Here is a 19,316-nt window from a genome sequence, read left to right on the forward strand (position 1 = left end):
AAAATGGGAACGACCTGCGCTTTCTTCCAGTCGCTAGGTACTTTACGTTCTTCCAGCGATCTACGATAAATTGCTGATAGAAAGGGGGCAAGTTCTTTAGCATAATCACTGTAGAATCTTAAGGGTATCTCGTCTGGTCCAGATGCTTTTCCGCTACTAAGTGATAGCAGTTGTTTTTCAATTCCGATATCGTTTATTTCAATATTTTCCATTTTGGCGTCCGTGCGACGGCTGAAGTCAGGGACCGTGTTACGATTTTCCGCAGTGAAACAGTTTCGGAACACTGAATTCAGTATTTCTGCCTTTCTTCGGTCGTCCTCTGTTTCGGTGCCATCGTGGTCAACGAGTGACTGAATAGGGGATTTAGATCCGCTTACCGATTTTACATATGACCAAAACTTTTTAGGGTTCTTGTTTAGATTGTTTGCCAATGTTTTATGTTCGAATTCGTTGAATGCTTCTCTCATTGCTCTCTTTACGCTCTTTTTCGCTTCGTTCAGCTTTTCCTTATCAGCTATGATTCGACTACTCTTAAACCTATGATGAAGCTTTCTTTGTTTCCGTAGTACCTTTCGTACATGATTGTTATACCACGGTGGATCTTTCCCCTCGCTTTGGACCTTAGTCGGTACGAACTTATCTAAGGCGTACTGGACGATGTTTCTGAATTTTTTCCATTTTTGTTCCACATCCTCTTCCTCAGAAATGAACGTTTGATGGTGGTCACTCAGATATTCTGCGATTTGTGCCCTATCACTCTGGTTAAGCAAATATATTTTCCTTCCTTTCTTGGCATTTCTTATTACACTTGTAGTCATTGATGCAACCACTGACTTATGATCACTGATACCCTCTTCTACATTCACGGAGTCGAAAAGTTCCGGTCTATTTGTTGCTATGAGGTCTAAAACGTTAACTTCACGAGTTGGTTCTCTAACTATCTGCTCGAAGTAATTCTCGGACAAGGCAGTCAGGATAATGTCACAAGAGTCTCTGTCCCTGGCTCCAGTTCTGATTGTGTGACTATCCCATTCTATACCTGGTAGATTGAAGTCTCCCCCTATTACAATAGTATGATCACGAAACTTCTTCACGACGTTCTGCAGGTTCTCTCTGAGGCGCTCAACTACTACGGTTGCTGATGCAGGTGGTCTATAGAAGCATCCGACTATCATATCTGACCCACCTTTGATACTTAGCTTAACCCAGATTATTTCACATTCGCATTCGCTAATAACTTCACTGGATATTATTGAATTCTTTACTGCTATAAATACTCCTCCACCATTGGCGTTTATCCTATCCTTGCGGTATATATTCCATTCTGTGTCTAGGATTTCGTTACTGTTCACTTCCGGTTTTAACCAACTTTCCGTTCCTAATACTATATGCGCACTATTTCCTTCAATAAGAGATACTAATTCAGGAACCTTGCCCTGGATACTCCTGCAGTTTACCAATATTACGTTAACTTTTCCTGTTTTTGGTCTCTGAGGATGGACATTCTTTATCAACGATGATAATGTCCTCTCTGGTAAGCCGTCAGGTATTTTATCGTTTCGCCCAAGGGGGGGTCCCTCTAACCTAAAAAACCCCCGTGTGCACGCCACACGTACTCTGCTACCCTAGTAGCTGCTTCCGGTGTGTAGTGCACGCCTGACCTGTCTAGGGGGGCCCTACAGTTCTCCACCCAATAACGGAGGTCGATGAATTTGCAACCATTATAGTCGCAGAGTCGTCTGAGCCTCTGGTTTAGACCCTCCACACGGCTCCAAACCAGAGGACCGCGATCGACTCTGGGCACTATGCTGCAGATATTAAGCCCAGCTTGCACTCCGCGTGCAATGCTGGTTGTCTTCACCAAATCAGCCAGCCGCCGGAAGGAACCAAGGATGGCCTCAGAACCCAAGCGGCAGGCGTCATTCGTTCCGACATGTGCTACTATCTGCAGCCGGTCACACCCAGTGCGTTCAATAGCTGCCGGAAGGGCCTCCTCCACATTACGGACGAGACCCCCCGGCAAGCACACCGAGTGCACACTGGCATTCTTCCCCGACCTACCCGCTATTTTCCTGAGGGGCTCCATAACCCGCCTAACGTTGGAGCTCCCTATAACTAATAGGCCCGCCCTCTGTGACTGTCGGGACCTTGCCGGAGAATCGGCCACTGGCCCAACAGGCGAGGCATCCTGTGGTGGCTCGGAAACGATGTCATCACCACTAGGAAGCACCCCGTACCTGTTGAAAAGGGGTAAGGCAGCTGCCACGTGGCCAGATCCCACCTTCGCCTTTCGGCCAGGCACGCGCGAGCCCACCACTGTCCGCCATTCACCCTGGAGTGATGGCTGACCGGTAAGATGCTCACTGCCGGAAGACGCAGCGACATCAGGGGTTCCATGTGACTCCAAGGCCACCGAAGTAGGCATAGGTCTCACCACAGTTGCCCCAACGCCACTACGAGCCGACGCCTGCGCCTCGAGCTCGATGAGCCTAACAGACAAAGCCTCCACCTGCCCCCGAAGAGTGGCCAATTCTCCTTGCGTCCGCTCACAACAACCACAGTCCCTACACATGACTATGTTTACCCTACTCTATACGATGACAAATTCCCAAGATAATCTTCTGATGAGCTACTCTGATAATCAAGAAACACTCACTGAAATACGAGACGCGAAAACTACGCTAGGTTTTCCCAGAAAAACTATTTAAAAGCTAAGCGCAGCAAATAAGTACAAAAACGCTTTATACAAACAGTACTCGCTGCTGCTGGTGCTCTCGCTCTGGCTGTCACAAGACAACTGCTGATTCAAGTGACTAGTGGCTAACGGCCGCGAAACAAACAAAAGACGGTTTTAGGGCGCTTTCTGTTCTAAAAGATCAAGAAAACACTAAGAAATATAACACGAAAACTACCTAAAGTTTTATCAAGAACTGTTAGTTACTATGCAGAGCAGATAAACACAAATAGAATCCCTTCCTTAGTGGAAGGTCGTAAACAAAATGCAAAATAAACGCTTTATACAAACAGTACTCGCTGCTGCTGGTGCTCTCGCTCTGGCTGTCACAAGACAACTGCTGATTCAAGTGACTAGTGGCTAACGGCCGCGAAACAAACAAAAGACGGTTTTAGGGCGCTAAATAATATGCCTTCGAAGACAGTTCTTTACCAACTGTTTAAGTGCTTCTACCTCTGATGGATCAGCACAAGGGTGGTAAAGCATTACAATGCCACCATGCTCCAAGCTATGCAACCACCTCTGCCTTGGAACAAACTTATATTCTCCATATATTGGCCAGAGTGGACGATGTGGACCAAATGTAGGCAGGTCTCTGTCATACTCCAAGTGTTTATCCATGCAATAATGCTGTGCCACATATGCCTTTGGAATGTTTTCCTTTTCAATCAATGGTGGAGAGGTTGGATCTGGAATGTACCTGTCTTTAGGAGTGAAGCATGTATAGTTCACTGGAGAGTAATTCCAATCTACTGTCAGGTTTGTCTCTGCATCATCACAGAACCTCGAAGCAACGCCCATTTTAACTCCATGTTTAGCATCCTTTAAATTATGATTCACATCATGAGCAGCTTCCGTAGTTCTTTCAGGAAGCCACCGTCCCGTCCAAGTTTCTGGTTTCGAGGTTGTCATGCTCTCGCATGGTTTCATCGCCATTATTACTAAAAATACTGATATAAGGAAACACCATTCCGTTCCATGGCCGACGACCATTTTTTCTGTCTTATGCACGTTTGAAAAAGTTATATACAAAAAAAAAATGCTCTTCCGCAGTTCTTGATTGTGAAGCTTCCCTCCCAACTGTCACTCCCCCTAATTCCAAACATTAGCACTTTATCTATGAGTAATTCAAGGCTGATGAAATGGAAGTCCTTTGTAATATTGAGAAATATTCCTTTTGTATGCTTTCTGTTACTGATGCTCTATAAAATTCAGTTAGAAATGAAAGTAGGGCACCATGTATTGATCTCTCTTTACAAAAGTCAAACTGAAGAGGAGTCAATAAAATGCTTTCTGGCAACTTAATAACATAGTCATATACTGCTTTCTCAAGAACCTTTGTTAGTTTGACACTGTCAGGTTTAGCTCAAGAGGGATCTGTAGTTATCAACATCACTCCTTTCTAAAGAGAGGTATTGGCCTGACAACAAGGAGCATTTTATTATATCTGATATGGGATAAACACATTATAGCAGATTTGTTTGAAAAAGTAATCAGATATGCTATCAGAACCACATGTGTGAGTTTAGTTTCTTCTTTATAGCAGCTCAGATTTTGCCTCGTGTGAATGGATTGAGAAATAATGTTTTGATGAATAACTCTAGCTCTGAAGAGAGGTGTAAAATAGGAGTACCAATTTGCTACCAATGTTTATGAAGTGGTTGCTGAATGTTTCATATATTTCTTTAGGGACAGAGATATACTTTTTGGTAGCATTAATACTTCATAATGTTTGTTGTGGTAGTTGATAGCTGTGCACAGTTGTCAGGTCTTTGTCAGACCACACATATGTAGTGGTCTCTTTCCCTTGGACAAAAGCATTGGGGACATGTTCTGTGTGTGTGTGTGTGTGTGTGTGCGTGTGAACACATGTTTGATGCTGAGGTACTGTCAGAAATATCTTGTTTCTGTGCTTTTCATCAGATCAATACTTCATTTATATGCTGAGTGATTTGTATTTCTTCACATAATTTACATTCCATCCAGTATTTTCTGTTATATTATAGGATGATAGGATAGTACCAGATAAACTGTGGTATATGTAACAATAACACATGACATAAAAACTTATCTAAAGTCTGGATCCGAAGACCTTAACAATTTTCTTATAGCCATAAAACAGAAAATGAGAAGAAACTCCCTGGCAGATTAAAACTGTGTGCCGGACCAAGACTTGAACTCGGGACCTAAGTCTTTCATGGGCAAGTGCTCTACCAACTGAGCTACCCAAGCAAAACTCACAACCCATCCTCACAGCTTCAATTCTGCCAGTATCTCATCTCCTACCTTCCAAACTTCACAGAAGCTCTTCTGCGAAGAGACGAGATACTGGCAGAACTGAAGCTCTGAGGACAGGTTGTGAGGGTAGCTCAGTTGGTAGAGCACTCGCCCATGAAAGGCAAAGGTCCCGAGTTCAAGTCTCGATCCAGCACACAGTTTTAATCTGCCAGGAAATTTCATATCAGTGCACACTCCGCTGCAGAGTGAAAATTTCAATCTAGAAAATGGAAACTGTACCTTATAATTTACTCCAGTAAATCATCTGAAAATAGTATCTACAGGGCCAAAGGTAGTTTTCTTATAGCGATTGTTATCGGCCAATAATATTGGGCTGGTGCACAAGTTCACAGCATTTTTATATGATCTTAATAAACACAACAGATAACATAAAAGAGACTTTAGTCATCAATAATATAATCTCCCAAACTATTTATAACAGTCTGTCAGTGCTCTGATAACTTTTCATTTCCTTGACTGTAGAATCACATGATTTTGAGGTAAAGAACTCATAAAGCCATGTTCAGAACACATTTTCATCCAGAAAGTAATTTCCTTGAAGGTTGTTCAATAGAGACTGCAAAAGGTGAAAATCTGAGGGTGCAAGATCAGATGATTACAGTGAGTGAGCAATGACTTCCCAACCCAACTCCTGTATAGTGCTGTTTGTGAGTATAGCAGAATCCATGTGGGCATTATTGTGAGGTAGCATCACTTCACACAGCCTTCCTGATCATTGTTCTTGGATTGCATTTGCAAGACCTCTCAGTTGTTGGCAAAAAATGTCAACAGTGATGGTTACATGTAAGTGAAGTAATTTGTACTAGACCACACCATTGCTGTTCCACCAGGTAGAATCTTTTCTGGATGTGCGTAGTTGTACAGGGAGTTGCTGCTTTGTTTGTACTCAGCCATTCCTTTCTTTTCCTTACGTTAGAATGAGGACACTATTTCTCCTCACCATTAATGATACAGGATAGTAATGGTCAGTGTTATGTATGAGCCAATTGATGACGAGCAAACAGTGATATGCATATGGCCACCTGCCAATTTTTATGATTTTGGCATAGAGCATGCAGTAGCCATACACCTTCCACATTGCATCAAAATGTTGCAAAATGGTGGAATGATCACAGTTCATTACATTTACCAGTTCTTGAATATACTGACATGGATCATTGTGGATTAATGCCTTTAAACGATCATCATCAGACCCCGAAGGTCTCCCTGAACATGGATTGTCACTAAAGTCAAAATGACCCTCCTTAACATAAGAAAAATCATTTTATTGTCATGGTCTGTCCATTGGCATTATCTCCACACATGGCACAAATGTTTCTGGCTGCCTCCACTGCTGTCACCCCTTTATTGAACTCAAACAGAAGAATATGTTGGAAATGTTCCAACATCTCCACTTGACACTCCATTTTCTGATATCCACAGCTCCACTCACTATCTCCAAATTGACAAAATGGCAATATGTAAACTCAAACAGCAACAGTGAACTACAAATAAAAATGACAATCAATGAATGTACCCATAGCAACCAGAATAGCAACATGCAAAACAAAAATGCTATGAACTTATGCACCAACCTAAGATGAACATTAAAAAATAAATAAAGTGCTCCTAAAAATATTAACTAATTACAATATTTACCTTTCCATATCTTCTACCTTGAATACCAAGTGGATCTTGATTGATAGCAATAGCATCTGTATTCTGAAGAACTGCCTTGAATTGTGGTTCAACAGCACTCAAGTCATTTGACATAAGCAATGGTGCTGCAAGTATAGCCCACACAGCCATCTGAGCTTTACTCTGTTCCAAGCTTAATCCATAATTTCCAATAATCAGCTAAAAGAAAGAAACAGTAGCATAAGTGCAAAAACAGGAAGATATGTTAACAGTAATCCACAATCCATATAAATATGTTTCTAATTGGGGAAAAGGTTATATGAACCTTTGCTGTGGTACTGAATTACAATCTCTTAGTAAGCGACAACATACTGAATTCAATTATTTGCCTTGATTCATGGCTTCCAGGTCATCATGTGGGAGAAGTTCACATGTTGCATTTCACATGAAAGATGTTTTCATGATCCATGATGGTTGGCATGGAGGAGGTCATTCTGTTAGAGATATTTAATTAAATTTGAACTCAGAATATGTTCTAACATTCTACAGTAGATGAAAGTCAATGATATTGGACATTAGTTCTTTAGGTCACTTCTGTAACAAGCCTTATAAATTGGTGTGGCCTGTGCTTTCTTCCAGCAACTTAGTACAGACATTAATTGAAGGAATGCCCAGTATATTACTAGGAGAGGAAAGCAAAGGAATTTCCCTGGGCCCAGTAGCCTTGTTCAATTCTAGCAGTTTTTTTTTCATTTTCCATGTCAGTGGCACAAATATGTATCTCATCTGTATTTGCAATGGTGCAAGAAGTAACTGGAGGAGTGTGCCCATATCTTCCTTAGTAAAGGAGTATTTTTGCTTTGCTGCCCTTGAGTTCAGTTTTTGTGTTGTTCATGAGTGCCAAAACAGTATCTTTTGTGCCGCAGACAGCATTTACATATGATCAAAATTTCTTTGTTTTGTGAGTTGTGTTTCAATAAATTTGTCCTGTGGTAGTTATTGAAAGCTTCAGCATTGTCCCTTTGACAGATAAATGTGTTTCATTTAGCATGTATCTGTCTCTAATTTTGTGATTTGTTTTACACATATTATGCAATAGTTACTAGTGTCTTAGAAGTTACTACCATCAAGAACTGATCTACTTGGTGCTTGATCAAATATTCCTTTAAACTTGAACCATAGTTCCTCTACAGCCTACATATTTTCCCCAGAACTAAAGTGCCATCTCTAAGAGGTCAGGTCTGTTCCCATTAGATCTAGCACATTTCCATCATGAGTGAGCTTTTAATCTCTTTCTACTAAGTAGTTTTCAGAGAGGACATTTAGTATAGGTTTACAGCATGTCTTGTCATGCTCTCCAGGACAGTTGATTATTGGAAGATTAAAATATCTTCCAATGAAGACAATGCAACAAGTACTAGTAAGCTAAGGTTTCATCTGTAGTTTTTGGTTAATATTGCATTTCCAGCAAGGTACTTAAAGCTTGTTCCCCACAGATAAGTAAGATTCTCAGCCACGTATGTAATAGCTCTTTGGAGCAGGGTGTTTTCCCCGATAGACTGAAATATGCCATTGTAAAACCATTGCATAAAAAGGGGGATCGTCGGATGTCAACAACTACCACCCAATCTCTCTTCTGACAGCTGTATCAAAAATTTTTGTGAAAGTAATGTATTCAAGAGTAGCCTCCCATATTTGTAAAAATAAAGTACTAACAAAATGTCAGTTTGGTTTTCAGAAAGGCTTTTCAACAGAAAATGCTATATACACTTTCACTGATCAAATATTAAATGCTCTGAATAACTGGACATCACCCATTGGTATTTTTTGTGATCTCTCAAAGGCCTTTGATTGTGTAAATCATGGAATTCTTTTAGATAAGCTAAATCATTATGGTTTGAGGGGGGCAATGCACAAATGGTTTAATTCGTACTGAACTGGAAGATTGCAGAAAGTTGAAATAAGTGGTTCATGTAATGTTAAAACAACAGCTGATTCCTCAAACTGGGGGCCTATCAAGTACGGGGTCCCACAGGGTTCGGTCTTAGGTCCTTTACTGTTCTTGATATACATTAATGACTTACCATTCCACATTGATGAAGATGCAAAGTTAGTTCTTTTTGCTGATGATACAAGTATAGTAATAACATTCAAAAACCAAGAACTAAGTGATGTAATTGTAAATGATGTTTTTCACAAAATTATTAAGTGGTTCTCAGAAAACGGACTCTCTTTAAATTTTGATAAAACACAGTATATACAATTCCGTACAGTAAATGGCACAACTCCAGTGATAAATTTAGACTTTGAACAGAAGTCCATAGCTAAGGTAGAATTTTCAAAATTTTTAGGTGTGTCCATTAATGAGAGGTTAAACTGGAAGCAACACATTGATGGTCTGCTGAAACGTTTGAGTTCAGCTACGTATGCTATTAGGGTTATTGCAAATTTTGGTGATAAGAATCTCAATGAATTAGCTTACTATGACTACTTTCATATGGCATCATATTCTGGGGTAATTCATCGTTGAGTAGAAAAGTATTCATTGGTCAAAAATGTGTAATCAGAATAATTGCTGGAGCCCACCCATGGTCATCCTGCAGACATCTATTTAAGGATCTAGGGATCCTCACAGTAACCTCACAGTATATATATTCACTTATGAAATTTGTTGTTAATAATCCAACCCAGTTCAAAAGTAATAGCAGTGTGCATAGCTATAACACCAGGAGAAAGGATGATCTTCACTATGCAGGGTTAAATCTGACTTTGGCACAGAAAGGTGTAAATTATGCTGCCACAAAAGTCTTTGGTCACCTACCAAACAGCATCAAAAGCCAGACAGACAGCCAACTAACATTTAAAAATAAATTAAAAGAATTTCTAGAGGACAACTCCTTCTACTCATTGGCTGAATTTTTAGATATAAATTAGGAGAAAAAAAACCTTAAACATTAGTGTCATGCAATACTTTGTGTAATGTAATATCTTGTACAGACATCTTTTATTAACCTGACACATTCCACATCATTACGAAGTGTCGTATTCATGATCTATGGAACAAGTATTAATTTAATCTAATCCAATGCAAAGGTAAGTCTTGGTCAATAGAAAGATCCAGTTATAAAGTGTTTTAAAACTCTTGGTATAGAACCTTGGCTAACAGTCTCTCATGTGCTTAAATTTCTTTCTCAATAACTTGTCCATTGCAAATGGATACACTTCCTCCATTTTCCACAAATCAGTTCATTTAATATATACTTAAATTTGTCTCCATAATATCTTGGCAGGCAATCTTGGGTGTTACCCACTTCTGTACCTAGTATTATGTGAACTCCACTGGTAGAACTAAACTCTCTCAAAATAAGTTTTGTACCATCATCTTCACTTGCATGGCTTGTGATTTTTGATTGAAAACAATATTAATCAATGCTTCTTTCATTACAGGAAATTGCTGCAAGGGGTGGACAAAAATAAGAATAGACCATGAACAGCACTTGTGCAATACATTGGAACTGTCAGCTGTGGTCAGAAGAGTCTTGGTTTCTTTATTAAGCATTACAGAGTGGCAGGCTGCCCCCTCCCCATGTCCCAGGGTGCATGGGAGTGGAGGAAAGAACTGCACTTGAGTCCTGGCATGGTCAGTCAGCCTCTACTTTGGGGGCCATATGGATGTCTCTCAGCTAGTAGCACTCACAGCACATTCTGGCCAGTAATGGGTCACAAGTGGAATTTAATGGTATGTACTATCTCTGTTTATGAGACCATCATTAGTCCTAATTTCAGTAGCTCCCTATATTAAGCTTACTTTACATGGAAACACTGAGTTGAAAAAGTCATTGTTTGAAGTCAGCATTGTGAAACTAGTTTAGCAAATGGCTGTCTACACATTGGCATCAATTCAGGTTTGTCTGTCTAAATCAGTACAAAAGAAAAGGAGCAAATGTTTCTTGATGTTTGGTGCGACTGTACCTGGTGACTGTACTCATTCTGTTTCATGTGAAATTCTAAAGTACTGATTTCATGTCAATTTTGTGCTGTTTCATACAATATGGTGTAATATTTTGATATAATCTTAAATGGAGCACTCATAAATTCAAAACTAGCAAAAATGAGCCACGTAGTAAGAATTCTTTGCAACAATACTAGTGCAGAAATGGTTAGGGCTGTATGCTTTGCTCATGCACATTCAATACTGAAGTATGGTATTATTTTCTGGGCAAATGTACACCAGGCCATAGCAGTTTTCAGGAAACAAAAGGCAATTATAAGAATAATAAAAAAAGTGAGCAGCAGAAAACCATGCAAACCTTTCTTTAAAGATCTAAAGATCTGTATACTGAAAGTAGTCATACATGTCAAAAAAAGTATACTGAGAAAAGAAAACCTTTTTCCTCAAAACAAAAGTGTCCATGATTACAGTACCAGATCAGACAGTGACATACATGTTAATCATTGTAACACCACACTATGCCAAAAAGGTGTATATCATGCAGTGACAAAACTATACAACAGATTACCAAGACATATAAAATCTCTTCGTGAACTACAGAGCTTTAAAAAGTCTGTGACAGCCTACCTTCTGAAAAACTGCTACTATTCAATCTTGCAGGATCTCACGCAAGAAAAAAATGTAATTTGTATCTTTAATTGTAGAAATAAGTTAAAAATATACAGTATTTAAAGAAATTGCAATTATTATCTGTATGGATCCAATTTGTCATAAAAATTTAAATAGTGTAAGTTTGATGTTTGAAAAACCAAAAAAAAAAAAAAGGGTTTTCGTCCAATATCTTGTATACGATATATGTACTGAAAAAGAGATTGATGTGGATAGATAAATAAATAAATAAAAATATTTCCTGTTATTTTTTGACTGTTCACTCCATAGATATTTTATATTTGTTTGAATTCATGACTGAATACAGAGAAGATTTCAGCTTAGATTCTCAGTGACAAAATTTTGGTAGATTACTCCAGAAGCTACATCAACCATCTAAAAAGATCTCAGAACAATTCACAGTTCTTTACAGAGTTGAAGGTGCTATAAGGAATGGTCACTAATGCATGGAGCATTATCATCAGAACTGAAACTGGAGAACACACAGTGTTTCTTTTCAGCAAGTAGAGATTTTTGTTCCTCATCTCCTTAGCATCCATATGGCATTCCAAAGTTCCTTATCTCTGACTTTTGGGCATGAAGTTATTTGGGTTTCTTCCCATTCCATTCATGTGTGGAGCACTGGAAGAATGATTGTTTGAATGCCTCTGTGTGTGCAGTAATTATTCTTATCTTATCCTCATGATCCCTATGTGACAGATATGTAGGAGGTTGTAGTAAGTTGTAGTATATTCCTAGAGGCATCATTTAAAGTCAATTCTTGAAACTTTGTTAATACACTTTCTTGGAATAGTTCAGTCTTCCTGTTCAGTTCCTTCAGTGTCTCAGTGACACTCTCCCATAGATCAAACATATCTGTGACCATTTGTGTTGCTCTTCTCTGCATACATTCAATATCCTGGAAAGGAAAGATGCTACTCAACATATAGCAGAGATGCTGAGTCGCAGAGAGCCACAACTTGGCATCTCCATTATATAGTGAGTAGCAACTTTCCTTTTCACAATATTGTTACATTACATCCTAGATTTTCCATTGTTTGATTACATTCAATATCCTCTGTTACTCCTATTCGGTACGGCTCCCATGTGCTAATATTCTAGAACTGCTCATACAAGTGATTTGTAAGCAATCTCCTTTGCAGATAGATTGCACTTCCCCAGTATTCTACCAATAAACTGAAGTCTGCCACTTGCTTTACCCACAACTGAACCTACGTGATCATTCTATTTCATACCCATACAAAGTGTTACACCTATGTATTTGTATGAGCTGGCCAGTTCCAACAGTAACTCATTGAGATCATATCCATAGGATACAACTTTTTTTTTCATTTTGTGAAGTGCACAATTTTACATTTCTGAACATTTAAAGCAAATTGACAATCTTTGCCTAACTTTGATTCTTACCAAGATCTGATTGAATACTTAGGCATTTTCTTTCAGACAGTACTTCATCATAGACAACTGCATCATTTGCAAAATGTCTGGGGTTACTATTAATATTGTTAGCAAGGTCATCAATAAACAACATGAACAGTAAGGGTCCTAACACACTTCCCTGGGGTACAACTGAAGTTACTTGTACATCTGATGATAACTCTTCATCCAAGATAACATGCTGCATCCTCACTACCAAAAAGTCCTCAGTCCAGCCATAAATTTCGCTTGATATCCCTTATGATCATACTTTGGATGATAAGCATAGGTATGGTACTGAGTCAAATGCTTTTCAGTAATCAAGAACTACTACATCTACCTGACTGTCTTGTTCCAAGGCTTTCAGTATGTCATGTGAGAAAGGTTCGAGTTGGGTTTCACATGATCAGTGTTTTCTGAATTCATGCTGGATGGCACTGAGGAGGTCACTTTGTTGGAATATGTTCTAAGATTTTACAACAAATTGAAGTCAAGGATATTGGATGGTAGCTTTGTGGATCACTTCTACTATTCTCCTTGTAGATGGCTGTGATCTGTGATTTTTTCAAAGAACTGGGCATGGTTTTTTTTCTTCATGGGACCTGTGATGGATGTTAGTTAGAAGAGGGGCTAACTCAGCCACAAATTCAGTATAGAATCTGACTGTGAGATTCCATTGGGTCCTGGAGCTTTGTTCAAAATCAACAATTTCAGCTGTTTCTCAGCACTACTGACACTAACACTTATTTCATTTATCCTTCCAGTGGTATGAGGATTAAACCTGGGCAATTCTCCTGGGTTTTCCTTTGTAAAGGAAAATGGAGTTAAGCATTTAAATGGAGTTAAGAATTTCAGTTTTTGCTTTGATCCCCTCAGTTTCAGTTCCTGTCTCATGGCCACTAACTTTGGTGACACCAACAGCATTCATATACAACTAGAATTTATTTGGGTTTTGTGAAATATCATCTTTAAAATTCTGCTACATTAGTCACTGAAGGCATCATGCACTACTCTCTTGACAGTCAAATTCATTTCATTCAGCATCTCTCTCTGTAGTCCTATACTTTGTTTAATCCCTGTTATGCAGTAATCTCTGTTTCTTTAGAAGTTCCTTTCCTGTGACTGTATACCATAGAGGCTCCCTCCCATTATGAACTGTTCTACTGAGTACATACCTACCCAATGCATGGTTAACTATTCTTTTAAACTTGAGCCACACTTCCTCCTCATACTCTGCCCTGTGCTGAAAGTTTCAAGTTCCTCATTGAGAAACAACACTACAATTTTTTATCTAGCTTACTGAACATATATATCTTTCTGTTTGTTTTAGTTGTCCTTTGTACTAAGGTAATTATTGTTACCACAACCACGTCATGGAGTGTGACGAGGGCCTCCCGTCGAGTAGACCGCTCACCCGGTGCAAGTCTTTCGATTTGATGCCACTTTGGTGACTTGCACTTTGATGGGGATGAAATGATGATGATTAGGACAACACAACACCCAGTCCCCGAGTGGAGAAAATCTCCGACCCAGCCGGGAATCAAACCCGGGCCCTTAGGACTGAAAGTCTGTCGCGCTGACCACTCAGCTACCGGGGGCGGACAACCACGTCATGACCACTGATAACAGTTTTGATGTGGATATCTTCAAAGAAGTCAGGTCTCTTTGTTGCCATTAGATCCAATATATCATGAAGAATTGTTCAGGTGCAGTACTGTATAGCACTTCATCCTTGTAATGATTAGAATTAATGTCCCACAAGCACCTATACATAGCATGAATACCGAGAAACCAATAACTTTCTTGGTTCCAGACCCCATGTTGGATTTATTAAAGAGACACCTTAAATAAAAATTAATAAGAATAATAGTTTTGTATCATGGAAGTTGTAACACGCAGAAACTGAATAGTTTGCAAACAAATTTTGCCACTGTAGTCACATCTTCACAGCTCCTGAGTGCACAGTTTCAAAACTTAGTTTCACAATATGGTGTCTCCATGTAAGCCTGGCTTCATCTCTCCCAAAATCCACTGCTCTGCCCTGCCCAGCACTCTCACCTATCAAAATCAAACACATTCCTTTCTCCCAAGGTGTGCACTGCAAGCGCCAATTTGTTTTTCTGCCCCCAGACAAATGAACTAATGTGCTCCAAGTGGTGCTACTGAATACAGCGTTATATCTGTGCAGTATACCACACACTCATATTGAGTGCTTAAGATGCCAGGTGTATGGAGTTCCACTAGGTCCTTGACAGAGTGAACTAGATCTTTAATATGCTGTGATGGTCAGAAGATTGTTCTAACAACATATTACTTAAAGGTCCATGCCATCTCTGCTGTTTGTCATTCAACATAAGGAAGAAACAGCAATTGCTTGACCTCTTCCTTTGTTTATTTTGGAGCTGCATGTTGTATCCTTTGTCTTACTAATTTGTGTGTCATTGTAGCCAGTCTTCAGACACACTTTCCTCACATGTTCAATTTGGGAAAAGGCTTTAGCATAGGATGGAGAAAAAATATCAAACAGAAGACATTTCTGGTGATTAATGGCAGACACAGCTATGTCCTAAGCTACTATTTATAAGAAATATTAGTCACTAGTAAAATCAGACTCAGTGCAAAGATCAGTCAGAAATGCAGGATATAGGACCATTGTCCATTGACTTCCCAAAGCAGAATCTTATAGTGGTAGTGAGTGGGATAGGGAACAGTCTGGGTAGGACTGTGGCATATGACATCAACAGTAACATGGAAAACATTGCTTTTTGAGACTCATGGTGCAAATATGTATTTTTCCAGGTTGTTTTGGCTCTTTGAGGTGAGGTGGGTGAGTGCACAGTTGCGAATGGCTACACTTAAATCTGGCATAGGCTTCATTCAGTTGGTATAGGTTTTAGAATGTTGATAGATGGGGATTTACAAGGCACAGCATAAAGCTAAATAGGTGTGGAAAATGGGTGCTTGTCCATCTTATTAGTCAAAGTGCAGTGGGTGGGACTGAGTTAAATTGTGGTGTTTCAAGTAGTTATAGGCAAGAGAGATAAATCATTCAATGGAGACTCTAGGACGGAATAATGACACTATTATGAAAAGGATAGATTGCTACTCAAAATGTATTGGAAATGTTGAAACACAAACAGGCACAACAAAAAGACTGCTAAACAAGTAAGCTTTCAGCTAAAAAAACTTCTGAATTAGACACACACACACACACACACACACACACACACACACACACAGAGAGAGAGAGAGAGAGAGAGAGAGAGAGAGAGATATTTAGCCAGAGAACTGGTCATGTGTGTGAGGGTTCAGAAGAAGGCTTTTTGGATGAATGATTACTTGCTTAGCAGTCTATTTGTTGTGCTTGTCTGCAACTCAACATTTCCACCATATGATGAGTAGCACTCTATTCTTTCCATAATACTGTCAGAGATGAATCATAGTCCATTTGAATGTGGCTTACAAGTATCTCTGCTGATGTGGGCTACTTTATAATTAAAAATGTTTGGCCAGTAGTTACAGAAAAAACATCACAGGTCTTTTATTAAATCATTAGCAGACTGCAGTGGCTGATATATGGTGTTTCTTGTTTCAAATTCTCTGAAGTGAAAAGTTTGTGTGATTTATTCTGTAGGAAGGACCAACTCTACCTACAGATATTCCTTGCAGATGGGAGGAGTTACCTTTTGTGCAAAATACATTGCTTGTTGTTGTGGTCTTCAGTCCTGAGACTGGTTTGATGCAGCTCTCCATGCTACTCTATCCTGTGCAAGCTCCTTCATCTCCCAGTACTTACTGCAACCTACATCCTTCTCAATCTGCTTAATGTATTCATTCTTGGTCTCCCTATATGATTTTTACCCTCCACTCTGCCCTCCAATGTTAAATTTGTGATCCCTTGATGCCTCAGAACATGCTCTACCAACCGGTCCCTTCTTCTTGTCAAGTTGTGCCACAAACTCCTCTTCTCCCCTATTCTATTCAATACCTCCTCATTAGTTACATGATCTACCCAACTAATCTTCACCATTCTTCTGTTGCACCACATTTTGAAAGCTTCTATTCTCTTCCTGTCCAAACTATTTATCGTCCATGTTTCATTTCCATACATGTCTACACTCCATACAAATACTTTTAGAAATGACTTCCTGACACTTAAATCTATACTCGATGTTAACAAATTCCTCTTCTTCAGAAATGCTTTCCTTGCCATTGCCAGTCTACATTTTATATCCTCTCTATTTCAATCATCATCAGTTATTTTGCTCCGCAAATAGCAAAACTCCTTTACTACTTTAAGCCTCTCATTTCCTAATCTAATTCCCTCAGCATCACCCGACTTAATTCGACTACATTCCATGATCCTCGTTTTGCTTTAGTTGACATTCATGTTATATCCTCATCTCAAGACACTGTCCATTCCATTCAACTGCTCTTCCAAGTCCTTTGCTGTCTCTGACAGAATTACAATGTCATCAGCGAACCTCAAAGGTTTTACTTCTTCTCCATGGATTTTAATACCTACTCCAAATTTTTCTTTGTTTCCTTTATTGCTTGCTCAATATACAGATTGAATAACATCGGGGAGAGGCTACAACCCTGTCTCACTCCCTTCCCAACCACTGCTTCCATTTCATGCCCCTCGACTCTTATAACTGCCATCTGCTTTCTGTACAAATTGTAAATACCCTTTCGCTCCATGTATTTTACCCCTGCCACCTTTAGAATTTGAAAGAGAGCATTCCAGTCAACATTGTCAAAAGCTTTCTCTAAGTCTACAAATGCTAGAAACATAGGTTTGCCTTTCCTTAATCTATTTTCTAAGATAAGTCGTAGGGTCAGTATTGCCTCACGTGTTCCAACATTTCTGCGGAATCCAAACTGATCTTCGCCGAGGTCGGCTTCTACCAGTTTTTCCATTCGTCTGTAAAGAATTTGCGTTAGTACAGGGCTATTACAAATGATTGAAGCGATTTCATAAATTCACTGTAGCTCCATTCATTGACATATGGTCATGACACACTACAGATATGTAGAAAAACTCATAAAGTTTTGTTCGGCTGAAGCCGCACTTCAGGTTTCTGCCGCCAGTTCGCTTGAGAGCACAGTGAGACAAAATGGCGACAGGAGCCGAGAAAGCGTATGTCGTGCTTGAAATGCACTCACATCAGTCAGTCATAACAGTGCAACGACACTTCAGGACGAAGTTCAACAAAGATCCACCAACTGCTAACTCCATTCGGCGATGGTATGCGCAGTTTAAAGCTTCTGGATGCCTCTGTAAGGGGAAATCAACGGGTCGGCCTGCAGTGAGCGAAGAAACGGTTGAACGCATGCGGGCAAGTTTCACGCGTAGCCCGCGGAAGTCGACGAATAAAGCAAGCAGGGAGCTAAACGTACCACAGCCGACGGTTTGGAAAATCTTACGGAAAAGGCTAAAGCAGAAGCCTTACCGTTTACAATTGCTACAAGCCCTGACACCCGATGACAAAGTCAAACGCTTTGAATTTTTGGCGCGGTTGCAACAGCTCATGGAAGAGGATGCGTTCAGTGCGAAACTTGTTTTCAGTGATGAAGCAACATTTTTTCTTAATGGTGAAGGGAACAGACACAATGTGCGAATCTGGGCGGTAGAGAATCCTCACGCATTCGTGGAGCAAATTCACAATTCACCAAAAGTTAACGTGTTTTGTGCAATCTCACGGTTTAAAGTTTACGGCCCCTTTTTCTTCTGCGAAAAAAACGTTACAGGACACGTGTATCTGGACATGCTGGAAAATTGGCTGATGCCACAACTGGAGACCGACAGCGCTGACTTCATATTTCAACAGGATGCACTTCCATCATGATGATTGGCATTTCTTAAACAGGAGATTGGAAAACCGATGGATCGGTCGTGGTGGAGATCATGATCAGCAATTCATGTCATGGCCTCCACACTCTCCCGACTTAACCCGATGCGATTTCTTTCTACCAAGAAACGTGCCAGAACTGCGAGCTCACATCAACAATGCTTTCGAACTCATTGATGGGGACATAGTGCGCCGAGTGTGGGAGGAACTTGATTATCGGCTTGATGTCTGCCGAATCACTAAAGGGGCACATATCGAACATTTGTGAATGCCTAAAAAAACTTTTTGAGTTTTGTATGTGTGTGCAAAGCGTTGTGAAAATATCTCAAATAAGAAAGTTATTGTAGAGCTGTGAAATCACTTCAATCATTTGTAATAACCCTGTATTTTGCAGCTGTGACTTATTAAACTGTCAATACCTGCTTTCTTTGGGATTGGAATTATTATATTCTTCTTGAAGGCTGAGGGTATTTCGCCTGTCTCATACATCTTGCTCACCAGATGGTAGAGTTTTGTCAAGACTGGCTCTCCCACAGCTGTCAGTAGTTCCAATGGAATGTTGTCTACTCCCGGGGCCTTGTTTCGACACAGGTCTTTCAGTGCTCTGTCAAACTCTTCATGCAGTATCGTATCTCCCATTTCATCTTCATCTACATCCTCTTCCATTTCCATAATATTGTCCTCAAGTACACCGCCCTTGTATAGACCCTCTATATACTCCTTCCACCTTTCTGCTTTCCCTTCTTTGCTTAGAACTGGGTTTCCATCTGAGCTCTTG

At 39.8% G+C, this 19,316-nt stretch overlaps 1 protein-coding gene across 3 annotated transcripts in view; it reads right to left on the minus strand.

Moving 5' to 3' along the window:
• The window catches only part of LOC126094599 (alpha-N-acetylgalactosaminidase-like), a 77,365-nt gene that overhangs the window by 15,015 nt on the left and 43,034 nt on the right, over positions 1-19,316 (minus strand). For all 3 annotated transcript variants that reach the window (XM_049909071.1, XM_049909070.1, XM_049909069.1), the window contains one exon: positions 6,671-6,868. In XM_049909071.1, the coding sequence (XP_049765028.1) occupies positions 6,671-6,868 (198 nt within the window). The remainder of the gene's footprint in view (positions 1-6,670; positions 6,869-19,316) is intronic.

Source organism: Schistocerca cancellata, chromosome 8 (assembly GCF_023864275.1).
Source record: "Schistocerca cancellata isolate TAMUIC-IGC-003103 chromosome 8, iqSchCanc2.1, whole genome shotgun sequence".
NCBI classification, from domain to species: Eukaryota; Metazoa; Arthropoda; class Insecta; order Orthoptera; family Acrididae; genus Schistocerca; species Schistocerca cancellata.